The 20,689-nt window shown below is 40.3% G+C and overlaps 1 protein-coding gene across 1 annotated transcript in view; it reads right to left on the bottom strand.

Annotated features, from left to right (window-relative positions):
* Positions 1 to 20,689, bottom strand: part of Syt16 (synaptotagmin 16) — a 217,172-nt gene that overhangs the window by 28,898 nt on the left and 167,585 nt on the right. The window contains exon 3 of the mRNA XM_051196000.1: positions 7,307 to 7,519. Coding sequence (XP_051051957.1) covers positions 7,307 to 7,519 — 213 coding nt within the window. The remainder of the gene's footprint in view (positions 1 to 7,306; positions 7,520 to 20,689) is intronic.

The raw sequence follows: 20,689 nt of genomic DNA, 5'->3' as shown, positions 1-20,689 counted from the left end.
TATTGGTTTGAAGATAAAATTGAACACAAAGAAAGGTCTAGAGAACTACAAGACTGCTCCCAACTAACAATCTCAGCTTCCATGGAAAGGCTATCATAAATGCCCTTCCCGGAGAGTGAGATCAACAACTAACTTCTCCATGGAGCCTTCAACTAATGCCTGTTGAAAATAGGAGCAAACACCCATACATAAACACTGAGTCGAACTAGAACCCAGAAGCAGATGGAGAGGACAAGACCATGCGGCAGAAGCACATAGAGACAGCTTACCTGAACAAGGAGGAGCTAACGGCCACTAGACTGATAGCTGGGAAGCCAGCATGGGACTGACTCAGGCCCCCCTGAATATGGGTCTCAGCCAGAAGGTCTGAGCAGTCTAAGAGACCTCAGACAGTGGAGCCAGGATGTATCCCTGGTGCACAAAAGGACTTAGGAACACATCCCCCATGGAGGGATACTGCCTTAATCTAGAGACAGGAGAGAAGCCCTAGCTCCTACTTCACATGAACTGTCAGATCTACATGACCCCAACTGGATGGCATTCCCCTACATATGGAATTGGGGTGGGGGGATGGGAGGGGAGGGTGTTTAGAGTGCATGTGAGAGGGCAGAGAGGGTAAAAGGGAGGGAAGGAGGGAGGGAGAGCTGGGGGAGGGAGGGAGGGAGAGGGAACTGGGATCGACATGTAAAATAATAAATTAAATTAAAAAAAAATGCTTTGACTCCAAAATTTAAGTTCAAGGACAAGTTACTGGGGAAAAGGATTTCTATTTTTGTTTCCACAGAAAATGAAAAGATGTGGATTCCTTCCAGACTAATGTGGTTTGATCACGCCAGACCGCCTGAAACAGAGTACAAGCTAATCCTACATTCAAAACAGCTGGACAAAACAGCCCTACAAATTACAGCTAGGATATCTGAATCTTCTTCTAATCCCCCCAAGACAGTGCCCCTTACCACCAGGAAGTAGTTTGGAAAGAACAACGCCCAAATTCCCAAATATTGTGTATAAATGTTTGTTTTCATTTCATTGGACTTTGTTATATAAAATTAAATAAAATAAAAAAAACTAAAAAAAAATACTTGAAATCTTAATAAAGGCAAAAGCTTCTGTATTTGAACCACAGAAGTTCTAATGTCTGAACAATATTATGAACCTGAAAAATGTTCATATTTTCTGAACACTTTCTTACGTAAAAATATTTTAAGAAGACATCAGCAGGTGATTAGAGATGTAAAACAGTATCTACCAGCAGCAGGCCTTCCCCATAAATATTACATTCTCATCTGCCTGGCCTGAACTTGATTCTTCCAAGCCATTAAACCCCGCTTCACAGCATCCCATCTCACCACCCACTTCTGCTCTCACTGCGTATTTCTCTCCTCTCCTCTCTGTCCTGTCCACTTGGGGGTAGATCAATTTCTGAACAGGCCCAGTCTCTCTGTCTCTCTCTGTCTCTCTCTCCCCCTGTCTCCCCCTCATGTCCCTCTCTCTTCTCTCCCCCTCTCTCCCCCTCTATGTCCATCTCTCTTCTCTCTCTCCCTCTCTGTCTCTCCCTGTCTCTCTCTCCCCTTCTCTCCCTCTATGTCCATCTCTCTTCTCTCTCTTCTCTCTCTCCCTCTCTCCCTCTCTGTCTCTGTCTCTTTCTCTCCCTCCCTCTATGTCCATCTCTCTTTTCTCTCTCCCTCTCTGTCTCTCTCTCTCTCCCTTTTCTCCCCTTCTGAAGCTTTCTTTTTAGCAGAGGGTGATCAGGTAATTGTAGAAGACCACATGCTCTCCACACTACTTGTTTGGTTTCTAGACCCACCTCTAGGTTTTCAACTCCAATGGATTTGTTTTAACCTTTTAACATACCTACCTATTCTTTACATTCATATTATTAAGAACTATTAAACCAAGGCTTGGGGCATCTGAGTTGATTAAACACATTTTTTGTAAGTACAGGGACCTGGGTCCAATATCCAGTACTCATATAAAAACCCTTAGTGTTTTTCTTTCTTATTCTCTTTCCCTTTGCCCCCCCCTTCCCTTCTCCTTATCTTTTCTCTCCACTCGAATATCTCCACAATCCTATTCATTCCATTCATTTCCCTCCAACAAGACAAAACAAACCTGACAGGTTCCACCCAAGCAACAGCTTCAGCTCTGACTTCCCCACCCCCATTAAGATGTCTAATCTTTTTAGCCCCCAGGCCCTCTCAATATTCCCCAAACTAGAATGAAAGAAAATGAGAGGCAGAGACATGAGTGAGTGAGGCAGTTTACCAGTTGGCTTTAATGTTAACTTGATACAAGCTAGAGTTATCAGAGAGGAAGGAGCCTCCACAACATCCAGCTGAAAGGCATTTTCTCAGTTAGTGACCAATGGGGGAGGGCCCAGCCCCAGTGGGTGGTGCCATCCCTGGGCCCCAAGATCCTGGGTTCTATAAGAAAGAAGGCTGAGCAAGCCACATGAATCAAACCAATAACCAGCATCCCTCCAAGGTCTCTGTAAGCTCCTGCCTCCAGATTCCTACCCTGTTTGAGTTCCTGTCCTGACTTCCTTTGGTGATAAGCAGCAATGTGGAAGTATAAGCAGAATGAACACTCTCCCCCCCCCCAACTTGCTCTTTGACCAGGTGTTTTGCTGCAGCAAAGGAACACCAACTAAGACAGGCAGCAAAGAGACATCTCTAGTTCAGCTCTCACGTGCCCTAGCAGTTCCTCAGATGAGTCCAGGGACCTCCACTATAGCGTAAACACACAAAATCTCTATCTGAGGCTGCACTTCCATTAACTGCACATATGTGAAGCAAGTGGGAAGTGATGTGGAGCCTTAAGTGGCAGTAACTAACTGAGGTACATAGGACTGATGCATACACTGATTCAAGCTTAAAACATACAATGTGGGGCTTGGAAATGGCTCGGGGGCTAACATACTTGTCATGCAATCATAACCATTAGAGTCTGAATGCCCAGAACCCACATAAATGTCAGATGGGCATAATGGAACATCTGTAATTCCAGTGACCAGGTGGCAGAGACAAGGGATTCCTGGAACAGGCTGGCTGGCTAGACTAGGCTTATTAGCAAACACTGAGTTTGACTGGAAGATCCTGCCTCAATGATAAAGCAGAGAATGACCAAGAAGTCTCTGAACATCAGCCTGGAGCCTCCACAGACGTGTTCATTCACACATATGCACACACACACACACACACACTTGAAAATATACACACATATACACACTCACATACATTCATTCTCATGTGTATTTTTTTAAAAAAAAAATACTATTCATTTAAACCAGATTTGTACAACCGTGGACTCTGAACTGATCATTTTTAAAAACCACACCAATCATTGAAAAAACATCTCTCTGTTGTGTCATTCTTAAATATTCAATCCAGGCTCCTTGGAAAAACTTTCACAGGATAACACACACACACACACACAGACACACACACACACACACACACACACACACACACACACACACCTTACATTCATATTTTTAGTTGTTTGGCAAAAATACTTTTATATATGCCACAGAAAAAAATGACAGAATGAGGGAAACTCCTCATGCAAAAATCTACAACAATAAAGCAGGATTTTCTTCTAAGTCTCTAATTAGCACAAACATTCCTCACATACATGAACAGTGAGATGTCCTATTAAACAGTGGGCCATCTATCAATGTGTGCAGCACCCAGCAGGACTTCAGCACAAAATCTAACTTTGCCAAGAAATTATCCCCATAAAATTGTCTCATGACTTTAACTCCTATGGTGATAATACCTAGATCAGTAATGTTGGACTTTCAATAGCTACATTAAGCCTTGAAACGTTATTCATAACTGAAAAAAACAGAACTATATTAATGTAACAAAGCATTTTCCATGACAGACAAGCAAGGGATGAATTAGAAAATCAGGTCTGGGCTACAAGTTAAGTAGCAACAAGAAGGGAAGGAAATGGTAGGTCACCTTCTGTACAACAGAAAGGCTCCCTTGACTTTAAATGACAGTGGGTCACATCACCTTAAACACATATGCAAAGATGACAGCCTATTGTCAGAGAAATACATCCTGGCTTCCTAGAAATTATATGCCATGATTATGCCACATCAAATATACCAATGTGATCAGATAAAGTATTCAAGTTATTTAGTTTATGGGCCATTTTAATGGAAAACTCTATTATCCAATTACTGTCTTCCATACTCTATATCTAGCCATATATAAAGATTGCCATATAATATCCACAGTGGTCCACTTATAAGACACCTTAACTTGGTTATGGATGCCCATTTTCAAACATTAATAGAAATTGATGTGACACTATTTTGCAGGTGTGACAGAGGTTGGAGACAGTTAGTTAAAAGGTCATAAGAGAACTAAGGCTTCTTTGAAGAAGAAATTGCATATAAGAATGGAAGTTCCAGCTCATACTTGAGAACTTGCATCTATTTCCTTTATAGCCCTCTCCAGGAAGGGCAGAGCTGGAGATTTCTGTGTCTACCCAGCGTGATCATATCAGCTAATCCTTTGCAATAAATCTCTTGAAATCCACACACATATGTATATTCTGTGTGTGTGTGTGTGTGTGTGTGTGTGTGTGTGTGTGTATTCCTAGTCTTATTTCTCTAGTTGGTAACATTCCAAACAAAACTGGCTACAGGCACAGGTGATATCAGTTGTTTTTAATGAAATGAAGAAAAGGATATCTTTTATAAAACATATCAGTGGGTATACCCTACCTATTGACATTGTGGCATCTGCAGAGTTCACACTCAAAGTCCACAATAGCATTATGAATACTTAAGTCTCATATGTTTTAAATAAGTTAGTTATTTTGCATTTGGAACACATGTAGCCCATGGCCTGCAGTCAGATATGCAGATAAGGAGCAGTTATTCTCAATTAGCTTTAAGGTTACTGCTCAAAACAAACCAAAAAAGCAGTCCCAACAAGTTAACAATTATGTTATAGGCTCATACTCTTTCTGGAAATCAAGCCTTTCATTACAAGAAAAAAAAAGCATGAACTTAAAGGTAAATGAATGGAAGTACAGAAGATACTACTGAGAGAGGTAACCTAGACCCCAGAAAGACAGACACTGCATGTTCTCTTATTGGAGGCTCCAAGCTCCAAATCTTGAGATGTGAGCATATAGTAGTATGCTATAGACTCTACACTATTGTATACTAGTAACTACAGAAACAAGGAAAGAAAATGGGGCCATTGCCAGGATATGGAGTGTGGGGAAGCAATAGAGAAGGGAATAGCAGATCACAAGTGATCTCATCAGGAAAATGGGTAAAGAGGGGCTTAGGGAAAGGAAGGAAGGCAAATATAGAAGATGGTGGGAGAAAGGTAAAGGGAAGTGGCAGGATAAAAGAGATGATCTGATGGGGGAGGGGAAAGGGGACTCTTTATGGAAGAAGGAGGGAGGTAAATAGAGGAGAAGGTTAATGAAACATTGCAAAGAAGGAGCCAGAAAGAATGTAATGGGGAGGAGTGCTGTAAATGTTGTCTCCGAGCCATAACATGGCCATCGCAGTTACCTGCACAAGACCTGAACAAGATGAAGCCAACCAGCATTATAGCATGGATGGGGGAGGGGTTGAGAGGCTTCAGTCATAGTTAAGGAGCTACTACAGATGACAGCTGCTGGCAGAAGGGGAGTCACTGCTCATTGAAGTTGTAGCCACTGTAAGTTGCCCATGCTCCTGCTAAGGGCCTTACCACCATGTCCATGTGCATGGCACTAACTGGACTTAGTTGATTTGAAAAAATAAGAGGATATAAAGCTGGGGGAGTTGCTGGAGCAGAGGAGTTGGAGGTGGATATGATCAAAATATATTGTATACATTTATGAAATTCTCAAAGAATAAATCAATCATTTAATGAAAGAATGCATTGACAACCATGTGAAACAACATTAAATCAGATGAGAAAAGCATGGTTTGGAATACACTGATGATGACTTCATAAGGCATCAACTATGACCTCTCTTAAGGGAAGCACGGGGTAAGCTACCTACAGCTCATTCTAAATAAAGATTTCCCTTGGATTTTGAACATTAATTTTACTGTCCAACACTCTAATACATTTTTAAACAGAAAGAATGGTCAACAATTAAACTGAATCTAAGTAAAATAAAATACCTAAACAGAAATTAGGTGAAATATAAAGAAGATTTTCATCTTTATCTTTAAATAATTCCACTGGTACAATGATGAATGGGAAAAATGGCAGGAAATGTAAGCAATGCAAACATTAATCTTTCCATAGCTTTGGCAACCTCAAATTTAGCATGCAGTTAATTCTATAAAAACCCTTTGGATTTTCCTCAGAATTTACAGTAATTCATTCATTGTTGTAGACTTTGTCCTCTGCCCAATAGAGAGAATTTTACCTTTTCTATCACTGCCTGTCAAAAACTCAGAATTACTAGTTCTGACAAGGATAAGTTACCGTGGATTCCAGGAAGGTAAGGCAGGGTGGCTGGCTCCATTCTCAGCTCCTTGGCCATTTATATAAATCAGACCTGAGACGCCCAGGCTTCTGGGAAATGGGGCCATTAGCTTTAGAATTAAACAAGCTACTCCAAGGGAATCAACTACTATTAACTTTCATTAGGCAGCATTTGCCTGCTTGGTGGAAAGAAAGGAATGTAAAGTGGGACGCTAGGGAACAGGAGAGAGTTGACAGGGGCGGGGGGAAAAGGGTCTGCAGCCATTTATGTTGTGGTTTGTTAAAATAGGTTGGATTGTGTCAATACATCTAACTGCATGAGGAATAGCAAGCTTTTCCTGCTGTTGGCTAGTTGAGCCTTTGCTCCTTTTCTACTTGTCCTGTTTTCATTGCCAAATCAAAATCTCTCTTTTACCATTTCTCAGTTCCCCCATTCTCCTTTTCCTCTGTCTAGATTTAATGACGTGGAAGACATACTGCAATGCCCCCATTGCTATGGCTGCCACACGCCCCAAGAGAGAGAAAGAAGACTGGAGAGCACACAGTCACTGTGAGCAGAGGCGAAACTAGATGGGGCACACTTTCTCTAGCCTTTTATCAATGACACTTCCCAGACTCTTCCCCGATCCAGCATTTATCTCTTTTCAGGACTCTGAACATGAAGATGATGAGAAGCACTGAGAAATGCCACACTGTTCTTTGTGGATTCTTTCCCCGGTTCCATAGTTTATTCTCTTTTCCCTCCATGGACTCTGAGGTACAAGGATAAGTATTTAAATTATTCACCAGTTTTCTTACCATTGACCATCCCTTGCCCAGATAAGGGAGAAACAAGCTGCAATGAATACCTTCACAAGCAGACACTTCAGCACTATCTTCTTGGTGGATGGGCAGCAAATGATTGCATTTTGTTTTTGGCTCCAACTCTGTTGTCTTTCCCTTCTCCGGTGCTCCTGTACGAAAACTCTGGGAACGGGACACAGAGATCTCAAACTGCTTGATCACATCTTCATCACTTTCAGAAGATGTGGATGGCTCTTCATCATCCCCAAAGCTGTTAACTGGGAGTAAACAAGAGTCATGAGTCTCTTGTGTGGTTCTGTGATCCAACACAGAGACAGACAAACCAGGAAAAGGAGAAAAGACATGTGAGTGATTAGCCTGGATGGAACAAGCTCAAACCAGATAGAAAGGATTTAAAGTACTCTTGAAACAGAAATCTGAGCCGAAGGTAATGCACATGGAATAAGTAGAGACAGATGACTGGTACCCAGGAGAAAACAGTAGGACACCAAAATCATTGGCACAATGACCATCCTGAGACAGTGCTGGCCAATGGTGCTGCTGGTGGTGATGGTGCATATAACCATAACAAGAGAATCAGGGTGTTGTAGCCACATTTGCCCAATGTGCAGTTCTTTGGAAAGGGCACACTTTGTCTTGTTGCATTTATTAAAACACACAGAGCCAAGCCCTACTTCCGAGGAGAGATATTTGCAGCTGGGATTTTCCAAAGGCTTCCCTGCTTTGAAGAGAGATCACCATGTGTATGGATTTCTACCCGTTTGAATCACAAATGTTCTAAATGTTTCTCAACTCAACCCAAATTACTGTTTTTAATGTATTTACTGGGGCAGAGGAGATAGCTCAGTGATTAATGTGTTTGCCATGCATGCATGAAGACCTAAGTCTGAATCCCCAACACCAGTGTAAAAAACCAAGTGTGCCAGCACACACTTGTAGTCTCAGTATTGCTGGGGTGGATTCAGGTAGATCCCTGGAGCTTGGTGGTTAATAGCTCTAGCCAATTCCTAATCTCCAGGTTCAGTAAAAGGCCCTGCTTTAAAAAAAAAAAGACAGGATGATAAAGTAATATATCTGATATCAACCTCAGGCCTTCACATGAGCAGACAGGCATGCACATGAGCAACTAAATCATATACATATGAATACATACATGTGCATGTGTATATACATACACATTTGCATACATATTATTGGGTATAATTGAGGTTTATGTGGTACTATGGGGAAAAGAGAAAAATGGTTCTGTAGTGAGAAAAACAATGACCTATTTTCTCAAATCCCTACCTGTTTAATATGTGAGAAGAGAGACTACAATCTACTTATGTGATAAAAGTCTCCAGTACAATACAGCATATTAACTAGCCTCTCAGGCTGTGCTTGAATGCTTTAAACTTTTAGCCTTTGTATCTGCTCTGTTGTATAGCCTTTGAGCCACATCTCCCCATTCCCTCCCTCACCCCCACACACAACTCTGCAAAGCTTATTTTTCTGTTTTTATATATTGGACTCTCCTCTTTTATTTTCTACATAAGTGGGATCACGCAACATATTTCATCTTGCATCTGGCTTATTTCACTTGGTATGACGTTTTCCAGACCATTTTAAGACAAAATGATACACTTTTTAGAAGTGTTTATACATATACATATATGCACAGGTATTCCTTAGCTATTTGTCACTTAGAAACACAGGCTGTTTCCATATCATTACACTATAATGAATAGATATCTTTACATGAGATGGTTTTAACCTCCTGTGAGTATATTCTCAGAAGAGGGACGACTAGGTCATATAGCAGCTCCACTTTGTATTTCTGTAAGACCCTCCATGCTGTCTGCTCCAATAGCTGCTCCAGACAACATTCCTACCAACAGCAAACTAGCACTTCCCCCATTCTTGACCCTTGGGTTTTTGGAGCATAGTCATGTTAATGAGACACAATTGAAATTATTTGTGCATTTTCCCACCAGCACACTTGTAGTACTTCCATCTCGCCAACATACCAAGAATGCTTGTGATTTTGAAGTATTTGCCTTTGATGTTTCTTCTGCCTCCCATGGACTTTCATAATACTGGCTCCTTCCCATTCAGTCCTCAGACTGACTGTCCCTTCATTCTGAAATCATCCTTGATCATCCTACCTTGATTAGCTCTCATTTCCAACCCCTCTTCTCCTCTAGAACATCTATAAAAATAAGCCTTTCACTTCTCTTGTTAACTGATGTCATCTATTATGTAAAACATGCCAGTTACATGGTAAGTACAAATGCTTGTAAAATATCGAGCATTTGGTGACTACCCAGTGTTGTCCCAAGCCTGAGCACCCACATACACCTTCATGTACTGTTCTCTGTTACTGAATGCTCATATCCAGCCTCCCATCTAGACTAATTCAGAAAGTAACTCATCTGTGAGGTTTATGTCAAGATATCACATCTTTCAGAACACCCTTCCTTTACCCATTAAATCATATAAAATTTTTCTTCTTTTTTTTTAACCTTACCAATGCCATTCCTACAATATGGAGGAATTATTGTTTCTTGGGACCCTGTCTTGGAAAAGAAAGAAAGGAAGGAGGGGATGGAAGAGACAAGATGACTGGAAGCAGGGGAGAAGGAAGAAAAGGGGTAAAGAAGTTAAATAACAGCTGCAGATTTGCTACCTAAAAGGGTCCAGACCCATATTTGAGTCAAATCAGGCTGACCTGGAGCCCCGATGCCCAGAGTTGCAGAGTAATGGGTGTAGGGGAGGTCCTTGTAATGCTTGCTCATGTTAGCTGCTACTGTGGATAAGTCCCTTAACCACTCAGGTCCTGTGTCCTTTGTTTTGGGTCATTTTTAATGTCTCCATCATTTCCCCAGTGTTTTTGCAAGCACTCGACTGCTCCAAGTCTATCACTGCTGACTGTTGGGCATCAATATTCAATGTTTCTTGCTAATCTCCATGGAGCATCTGATCCATGAGCAAAAGAACACACTTATTTCACCTCAGTGTTACTGGCTTTTTATAGAACCATGTTAGAACCAGAAAAAACATCTGTCCAAAGAAATTGTATCTCTCAGTAAATACTTCAATAAGCTGTATAGATAGCATCCCACCAGAAAACTCCAACAATGAATAGTCTCTTCATGCCTACATGAATTGGGCCTGGTATTCTGATATGGTATGGACCACTGCATGAAGGAGAGAACCAAAAATCAACAGGGGTACAATTAAATTCCCTCTATCTTAGAGGACAGCACCAGCCAATAACCTAGAAGGTAGCTAAGGGGACATATGGGAGTGGTGGTTGACATAGATACCCATTAGCACTCTTAACAACTCTGCTATTCTATTTGTATACTGAAGCCAGTTTTTAAAATTTAAATAAGCACAAGTCATTCATTTCAGATACATGTGCCAATGTAGGCTATTTCTCTAGCTAGACAATTATTAATGATAATTGAAATATGTGTGTGTGCGCACACACACACACACACACACATATCCCTTGATATTTTCTCCAGTGAGTCATGACTATCTACAGAGCAAGACTTCTCCTTGATTAAATAATCATATAGTAACTATAATAACTACCATATCCTCTACATCTATCTTCTTGGAACTTTGTATAGTCTATTTACTCATCATAGACTATTATTATTCCCATTTAACAGATAAATAATGACAGAAAAGAGTAAATTGTATAAGAAAACAAAGTTAGGAAAGTAACAAAGCTGGAATTTGAACACAGAACCTCAATTCCTAAGCATTTTACATGTAAACAGTTGTCATCATATTGGGAAATAGAGCCATGTCTAGACTACTCTTTGAATGAAGAAAGAGCTTCACCATTTAGCCTTAATTCTGCTCTCTCTTTGCTAGATGAAAGAGAAGAGCAATGAGAAGGGCAGCAGGTCCACATGAGTGTGGCAGGCTGCAAGATAACTGGCCTGTCACGCTGCATCTGATTTAAATATAACTGCACCTACTATTCTAAGCTTCACTTCCCAAGGGTCTCAGAGCATTCTCAGGCTAAAAAGGAAACCTGCAATCACTCCTGAGTGCCACTGAGCAGTGACAGTGACACCATTCAAGTGACAAAAGCAATCCAGTATTCAGCCTCCAGCAGGGTTGTGGTGGTTTGAATAAAAAGGGTACCTATAGCTCTCATAGATTTGAATGCTTGGTTGCCACGGAGCAGTACCATCACAAGGCGTGGCCTTGCTGGAGTAAATGTGGCCTTGTTGAAGGAAGTAGTCACTATGGTAGGTTTTGAGGTTTCAATATCTCAAGTCAGGAGTCTCCTCTCCAGCACCATGTCTGACCACATGCTGCCACGCTTTCCACCATGACAATATGGACTAAACCTCTGCACTGTGAGCCAGCCCCAGTTAGATGTTTTCTTTCATAAGAGTTGTCATGATCATGGTATCTCTTCACAACAGTACAACTGTGGCTAAGACAAGGATTGAGGCACTCCTCTAGCACCTGACAAACGTTCACTTGTTACTCCACACAATGGCCCAGAAAAATAAATCATTATTGTTAACTAACATGCCATTCGGTGAATGGGGACCTAAGGCCCAGTGTCAGTCAGTCACAGTTTCAAGTAGGGATTCAAGATTCAAGCTCAAGCTATCTGACTCCAAAGACTTCCTCGAGGGAAATAAAATCCATCTTCTTAAATCTTGTGTGAACTGTGCATTCTCACTAGAGAAATGAAATCACAGTTTTGAGCTGGAAAGGACTCTTATGAGCATCTATTTCCCATTTAAAAAAGGAAAGTCATTAGCTCATGGTCAGTCCAAGCTAGTACCAATTCTAGTCCTCCAGTATTTGCAATAAACTGTGTGGCCACACAGCTCTCCAGTCTTTCTTCCTAATGGTTCCCCCTCCAAAGAAAATTCAAATTTCAATTATTATCTGCTTGAATGATCCATTTACGTGCCTTGAAATGAAACTATGTCAACAACTAAATAGCTGGTCTGGGTTTCATTTAATTTAATCTCTGAAAAATCAGTCTCCGATAAAATATGACACTTATTTCAAAGAAAAAACAGTATTTGGTGGAGGACCATGTGAATTTCAAGTTCAAATTCTTTTCAAGATAGATGTCTGAAAATAGTACAGAGGTAGGTTTTTTTTTTTTTTTTTTTTTTTTTTTTTTAACTAAAATCTTAACTCCTTTAGTGATTAGCCTGCCAATGTGACGGGGGGGAAAATACTCCATAATTATCCTGGGTGTAGATAAATTACTTTGATATGTGTTCATCTTCAAACTGAAGTTCTCTTTGTCTCATTCAACCAGAATGTCGATAGATCTCTAATAGCTGCCACGGAGGACTATCCTCTAAGCCAAACTACCATCATCTTTGGTAGCTCAGCTGAGTCCACTCATCAAAGATCCTTACAGTGGAGTTTGTCACCACTGACCTTCCTTCAAAGAAAGAGTCACAGGATCATTGTCTGAGTATCCAGACACCTATCCCAACAAATTGTGTGAAATTGTGACTTAATTGCATGCAGCAATTGTCTCAGGGAGGGTTCACACACATGGCCCATGGGAGGAGCTAGAGAATATAATTGAGAAAGAACTAGGAGGGAGACCTCAACCTATACAACTATATGACATTCCTCATCCCTCCAAGGTAAAGACTTCCCAGCACAGCCTTCTGGGGGGAAGCAGCCACACCCTGTAAGCAACCCCTCACCTATGCACTGTGAGGAAGCCCAATAAGCACATTGATTCCCAGAGAGAACTTTGTTATAATTGTGCCTGGGTTTGTCCTTGGGACCTTGGAAAGAGGGCTGGACATGCTTATATCTCCTCTTGGGGAGGAATTTTAGCAATAGCATGTAAACACCTTCCACTTAAGAGAAGTCAGAGTCTTTTGCCATCATTTGGATGCATGGCCACTTAGCTTTACCACCACCACCCCTTATTTACATACTACCAGGCTACAACTAAGGGCTTCTCATACTGCAGGAGTTCATGAACTGACAGATTCATGGAATGTACCTAACAATGATCCATCAGTACTTAAGCCCCTATTGCAGGGAACAGAGAATGCCCCTCTAATTTTCAATGAGGTTTTGTTTCCAGTTTAAAGAGGAGCAAAGAAATTCTGCTTTTACATTCCATGTGAGCAAGACAAGAAGGAAAGTGTTCTAGACAACATAAATTGCTGGATGCAGCACCATCCAAGGCTAGATGTGCAAGGAGAGCATGAATGAAGCTGCCAGAACTTGAACCTGATAGCTTCCATTGAGAAATGTGTGGTCTTCACCTCAGGAACAACAGTGTCCTCACATTGACACGCCTTATTTCTAAAAGCTGTTGAGAGAACTAAATGGGATAAATGAAGCATCTGGACTTAGCCTGTGCTAGATGCAGAACATACTCAAATGTTTGTTATTATTGCTACAACTCCCATCATGTCATTGCCCTGTGTGTAAGCCCTTTGACATGGCATTTCATTTACATGCAAAGGAACAAATGTGCCTGTTCTCTCTCAGGCTCTGATCTGAAACTTCACCACCAGGCGTGTTGGAGGAAAACAGTAGAAAAGCAAGGGCTAGGATAGTAGGGAGATGAAAACTATAGCGTGGGATGTGTTTCTCACCTTACCTTGCAATCCCTTCTCCAAGCCTGGAAGTGGAGTGCTCTGTGGGGATTAGCAGCACTGTCTGCAAGTGGGCAGTGCCCGACACCTGCTCATTTTGTTGCTTCTTTAAGTGAAAAGATATTTTGAAGAAATAAAAAAAAATCCTACCAACTGGCAATGCAAAGGAAGGGTTTCTTGAGCTTGTCTGCTCTATTTTACAGATGAAGAAAAAAAAATGTAAAAGATCACGGCAGTTCTGAGCACATTAATTCCTTCCACCCACACAAGAGCAATTAGGTGGAGGCAAGCATTGCTCACATCTTATCCTCTGAGAGTGGAGACAGGTGGGCGTGGGCTGTGCAGAGCCGTGCCTGGTGCCACCTGTAACTACAACTGCAGGAAATCCCTTTGATAGACAATTTCTCAAATACCCACAGTGAATATCTTTCCACCGCGGTGACTGGGAAAAAGACAGAAATGAAGGCAAGGGGTTGGTTAAAATAAACAAAAAAGCAAAAGGGTCAGATGCGACACTCTCCACTCCTAGGGGAAAAGGTTCTCTTTCTAAGAGTGTGTCAAGAGCATTCCTGGACACATGCCAGGGAAGGGTTTATAAACCATCCAATCTTGATGCTTTTCAGACCAAGCTCTGTGAAGATCAAGGGTTCTTCAAAGAAATGCAAGAGCACCGTGGAAGTTGGGGTGCTGGCCCATGCACTGTGTAAGTGGGGGGATCTGTGTCCCAAACATTCTGGGATTAGTTTGTTTTGAAGTCTTTTCTATTTCTTCCTCCATTGGGTAAATGTGAAAGCCATGAAAGACACTGACGCCTTTGATTCTGCAGAGGGGAACCCTACAGGCATGAGCTTACTCCAGAAATCAAGCAGCTCGTTAGTGGGGGCTTCTTTGCTGTGTGAAGCATGTAGCTACAGTTTTGCTGAAAGTGCTCCTGCATTTGGGAGGCACAGATTAGGACTCTGCCAGAGGCCTTACTGACTTGAGAGATCAGAGGACAAAGTTCAAGGCAATCAGAGCTGCTGGGAATAAGCAGGGTAGGCCCCCCGAAAAACAGGGAACCATGGAAAAGCAACCCCGATGTCTATATGTGAACTTAACTCAACCTCTGGCTAAAATGTGAAGTATTTTTGTATGGGGAGAATCCCAACCCCCTAAAACAGGAGGCTGGAGAAAGTGGGCAGATGTGCCAGATGCTGTCCACTTTAAGGGAAACTGAGGTAGGAATTAAAATCTGGTTAAATTAGAGGAGTTGTCGAATACCTCAGTGTTCTCACCAAACTCTAGAGGGTTGGGCCTAGAAGGTAGACCAAGAGTAGAAAGGAAACAATCTAACAAGATATAAAACACTTCATAAGACAAAAGGAGGCAGGTGTTGGTTGAATTGGAGAAATGCAACCCTGCCTCAAGGAAGGTGAAAGAGTCCAATGACTTCACATTCACCACAATGCCCCATGCTCAGCCAGAAAGCACCAGCTTACAAATAAACAAGGGAAGTATGTCAAGGCAGGAAATGAGTCAGTGGGACTAACCCTAGGATAACCAGGAAATGGATGTCAGAGACAGAATTTTTTTCAGTCTATCAAAGGGGGAAATGATCACAAAGAATATGCAGAATGTGAAATTCAATGCAAAAGAACCAAACAACAACAAAATGTATCTAAATGTTCTACAAGTGAACAGCAGTCTCTAGGATTATTTTGAAATGCCACTGGATTAGTTTTCACCACCAATCAGAAGTGATAATAATGCAAGAACTACAGCAGCAGAAAGTAATCAGGCTGAAGGACACACACATCTAAAGGGAGCAAACAAGTCACTAGGACACCAGACAAAATATGTTTGTCTAGGGTCAAAAGTAAATAAACAAAAGGTAAAAATAGGGAAGGGAAATATTTGAAAAACAATGATTTAGAGTCTCTGAAATTTACTGGGAAAAAAATTAAGCATACAGATTGTCAATGCCCACATTCAGAAAGTCAGCATCATCATCAACTAAATAAAAAAAATTAAGATAGATGATAGGTAACTGTAAGATCAATAAAAAAACAAACCCATTAAGTGCAGCAAAACAACACTACAAATTGGTTTTCCCAAAAATCAATGGAAACTAGACCAGTGGAATGGCACGCGTGAATGAGATGGCCAGCCCTGAATTCCAAATCCACAGGTAACATCCTTCAAGCAGGAAAATTAACAGCTTCATGTAAAATAGAAACAGAATTCAAGAGAAATGTATTTTAAGAAGTAGTAAAGGAAGATAGAAGGCCAAAAGGTTGGGGTGAAGGAAAAAAAGAAGAGAGTTTGGCAAGATTGTGTAATGGGTAAAGTCACCTGCTCCCAGCAACCTGAGTTTGATCCCCAAGACCCATGTGGCAGAGATAGATGTAACTCTTACAAGTTATTGTTTGACATGCATGCTCTGGCATTCATGCACACACATGCATGCATTCATACATACACACGTACATGCATACACACTTGTACATACACACACAATACAAAAAAAGGAAAGAACTGAATTTCAGAGCTGATAGAAAGAATGAATGGCAATAGAAATGATAAGTGGGCAATAGCTGAAAAGGGTATTTTTAATTTTAGTTTCTCAAAAAGAAAAATAACTGATTAAAGAGCAAGTGTAATATTATATCATGGGGTTGATAAAAGTATGGAAAAAAAATCCTGAGGCAATACCACAAAGGAGGAAGGCAGTAAGGTTGCATGCCAGCGCATGGCATACACTATGTAAAACTATCATGCAAAGCACACATGCTATGAAATACTACAATGATAACTCACCAGAGGCCATGAGAAAATGAGTATGTGTGGTCCCTAGAGTGACCATCCACTCAATAAAATACACATAGGAACAGCTAAATTTTTAATAAAGGAGTTAAAATCGAATATTAAGAAGACAGGTGGCCAATGCATCCATTAAACAATATGAGAAACTTCAGATGGGAAAAAAATGTAGCAAACAGAAAATAAACAGCAAAATTAGTTGATGTCAATATACTCAATACAAATGATTTTTGTACCCCATGTATAACTTCAGCTTGCCAAACTAGAGAGTGAGATTAACTACCCAAGGGTTACAAGGGATATATCTTAAAGGCAAATATGGATATGTTGTTAAAGGGACTAAAAATATATTTGCAAGCGACAAAACAGAAAGAATTTAGTGTTGTGGTATTCATATCAGAGAAAGATGCCTTCAAGACAAGGTGCATTATGTTTTACAATGACAAAGTCAGTCCATTTATCAGGAAGACAGGAAATAATCTAATAACGGAGCTTCAAACTCAATGAGGGATATAGCAATAAACTGAAGAGAGAAATTCATATTAAAAGTTAGAGGGCTGATGAAATGTCTCAGCAGAAAACAGGAGGCTGCCACCAAGCCTAAAATACTGAGTTCAAGCCCCAGAATAGGTATGGTAGGAGAGAACCAACTTGTGAAAGCTGTTCTCTGGCTTCCATATGTATGACATAGCACATGAACTCACACACCAACATAGGCATAAAAAGAAAAATAACAAATGTAACTTTTAAAAGATTTTAACACATTCTTCCCCCACCTTAGATGGCAACTTACAATCAGAAACTACATAGTTTTAAGTCATGATGCCATTTACAGTTGACCATGGAACATTCATCCCACACTTGTGACAGAAAACCAAGGAATGTCTGCTTCTGCACAACTCTTGCAGAAGCAGAGAAAGAAAAAGCATTTCTCTAGCCATCATATCATGTAAGCATAACCCCAACGCAAGCACCAGTATGTGTACACATTCCTACTCATGCATACATGGGTGTGTGCACATATGTGTAAGGTTGTGAGCACATGTAGAGGCTTGTGTGTGTGTGTGTGTGTGTGTGTGGTTTTTGTTTGCTTGCTTTTGTTTTCGTTTTGAGGCAAGTTCTCCCACCAGCCTGGATCTAGTCAAGCAGGGTAGGCTGCCTGAACAATAAGCCCAAGAGAACACAGTTAATCCTGTCTCTCATATGTGCCACTATGGCTAGTTTTGTTAATGTAGGTTCTACAAATCAAACTTGCAAGCATTTAACTGTCAGAGACTTCTTCACAAGCCATAGACATCTTTTGACAAAGGCATCACAGGTATAGAAACTGTATGTCAATATCCCATTTAACAGTAATAAAATATTCTAAAATATGAAATGCCAGCCCATAATGAACATAATCGTATGTTATACTCACATGAGGCATGCCTTACAAACACAGGCAATTTTTAAGATATTAAAGTCAATATCACTCAGAAAATTAACACAAGAAAAGAGGGGAAATGAAATAACCATGGCAACACAAGCAGAAAAGATGCTAACAGAGATTCATATTGATTTCTGATCAAACCAAACAGAAAAAAAAAAAAGCACATTAGGGTATACTCTCCAATCTGGGGAAAAAAAAAACAAAAAAACAAGAATCTACCAGAAGAGTGCAGTTCATGTCATCTAAGGCAACTCATTGGTGAAATTAGTAGATAAGCCTATAAAAGTCAATTAGTGTAGCAACAAATTAAAATGAAAAAAAAAACTGTTTAGAATATCACCCAAATGTATCAATCCTTGGGAATAAATTTAATTACAGGAATTCAGAACTCTTACATTAAGCAATAAAATATTACTCAGAGAAAACAGGAAGAAACCAATAGTAAGAACTCACCCCCCCCCAAAAAAAGTCTACTGATTTAATGCAATTCAACCTAAAATCCAGATGGACTTTATCCACCACATTTGATAAATATACAAATATTTTTTAAAAATACATATATGTGTGTTTCAAAGTATAAGGAAATGTAATGGACCTGAAATAATCACAATAATTTTAAGATAGAGTTGGAAGGGCAACTTTCCTGATTTTATGATTTAATATGTGGCTTGTGTCATTTTTTTTAAAAGACTCATATCAAATATCAACAAAACCAAGTCCAGAAACAGCTGCACTGAGTGCACATAGTGCCAAGAGATACCATTGGAGAAATAAAAATCTTTCACAAATATGATGCTTAAGACATATATAAGGGGAAGATAAACAGCTTGCATCTTGAACTGTGTGCATATATACATACATAAACTGCACCTTTAATTGTAAACTATAAAACCAAAACCCATAAAATACATAGGTATTGTGAAGTACATCTGTAATTCCCAACATTCACATGCATAAAGCAGGAAGATGGTGAGTTCAAGACCAACATGGGCTACATAGCGAGACACAGACTACAAAAACAACAAAAGGTGTAAGCTTTGCTACATGATGAAAGAAAGAAAATATATGTTAGACTCCATCAATATTTAAACATTTTGTGTATTCTGGACTCTAACCCCGTGTTGCATCAATAGCCAGTGGAGATTTTCCCCAGTTCTAGCACTTTGCTATATAGATTTTGAGTTTTGTGAGATCCCATGATCCCATGGTTTGTTGACTGTTGGTTTCCTTCCTGTGTTACACGGTCTTACTCAGAAAATCTTCAACCAACTGTAGTCCAAGCATACTCTCTACTTTTTCCTCTACCAGTTTCAGAATATCAGGTCTCACGTTGCATTCCCCAATTCATTTAGGGCTGAGTTTTGCGCAGGGTGAAAGAATGGAGGATCGTTTCTGCATGTTGAAATCCAGTTTTTCCCAGCATCATTTGCGGAAGAAGCTTTGTTTTTGGTGTCTTTGTCAAAAGTCAGGTAACTGTAGTTGTGTGGACTTATACTTTGGTCCTCAATTCTAATTCTAAATCTGTTGCTCTCTATGTCTGTTTTGTGTTGATACTATGCTGTTTTAACTGTGGTAATGCCCGTAGTAACTTGGACCCTCCCCCCATCAATCATTAATTAAGAAAATGCTCCACAAACTTGCCTAGATCCTAATCTTATGGATTGAGGCTCCCTCCTCTCAGATGACTCTAGCTTGTGTCAGGTAGACAAAATACTAGCCACCATATAGTCTAATTTTAAAAAGAAAGCATTAAGCAAACTTGTTTTTAAAATAGGCTATGGAACTGAACAGGGACTTCTCAAAAAGAATCAAGTCAGGATGGCTATCATTAGAAATATGGACGATAACAAATGCTGGCATGGATGTGGTGAAGGGACCCCGCTGGTGGAGTACAAACTCGCACAACTATTTTGAAAATATACCTGGAGGTTTCTCAAAAATCTAGAAATAAAAGTGCCCTATGTCCTAACTCTACACCTGCGCATACACCCAATGACTGTTACACCCCACAACAGAGACACCTGCACGCCCATGTTCATGGCTGTCATTGCCGCTTTGTTCACAATAGCTAGGGGATGGAGTCAAACTAGATTCCCATCAACAAATGAACATGTGAGAAAATTTAGTACATATACAAAATAGAATACTACTCAGCTATAAAGGAAAATAAGATCATGAAAATAACAGGTAAATGGATGGTACTTTCAGCTCTGCTTTCTGATACGCATGCCTCCTACAAGGGAATCTGTTGATAGTACCCAAGTGTTGTGTTGTTTCCCTACTATGGTGGTATCTTCATACAAATTAATGGCCAAGACATTAATATACACAACTGAGAACTGAGGTAACCTGATAATTAAGTCTCTGCACATGCAGAGGCAGCATACAGCTAGAAAGGTTGTTCTTGCTTTCCTCCCCACCCCCATACTTCCCTGTTACTCTAACAAATGCTTATAAGCAAATGTGAGTCAATGAATTACAAATTCTCTAATCAGAATTTTCTATTCAATGTTTTTAAATTAACTTCTTTAGTTAGCACATAAAACACTTGGGTGCCATTATGACATTTCCATATATGTTTCTTATATGTG

Source organism: Phodopus roborovskii, unplaced genomic scaffold, assembly GCF_943737965.1.
Source record: "Phodopus roborovskii unplaced genomic scaffold, PHOROB, whole genome shotgun sequence".
In the NCBI taxonomy this organism is placed as follows: Eukaryota; Metazoa; Chordata; class Mammalia; order Rodentia; family Cricetidae; genus Phodopus; species Phodopus roborovskii.
Note: the sequence above shows the minus strand (reverse complement) of the source record. Positions and strands in the feature narration are given on the sequence as shown.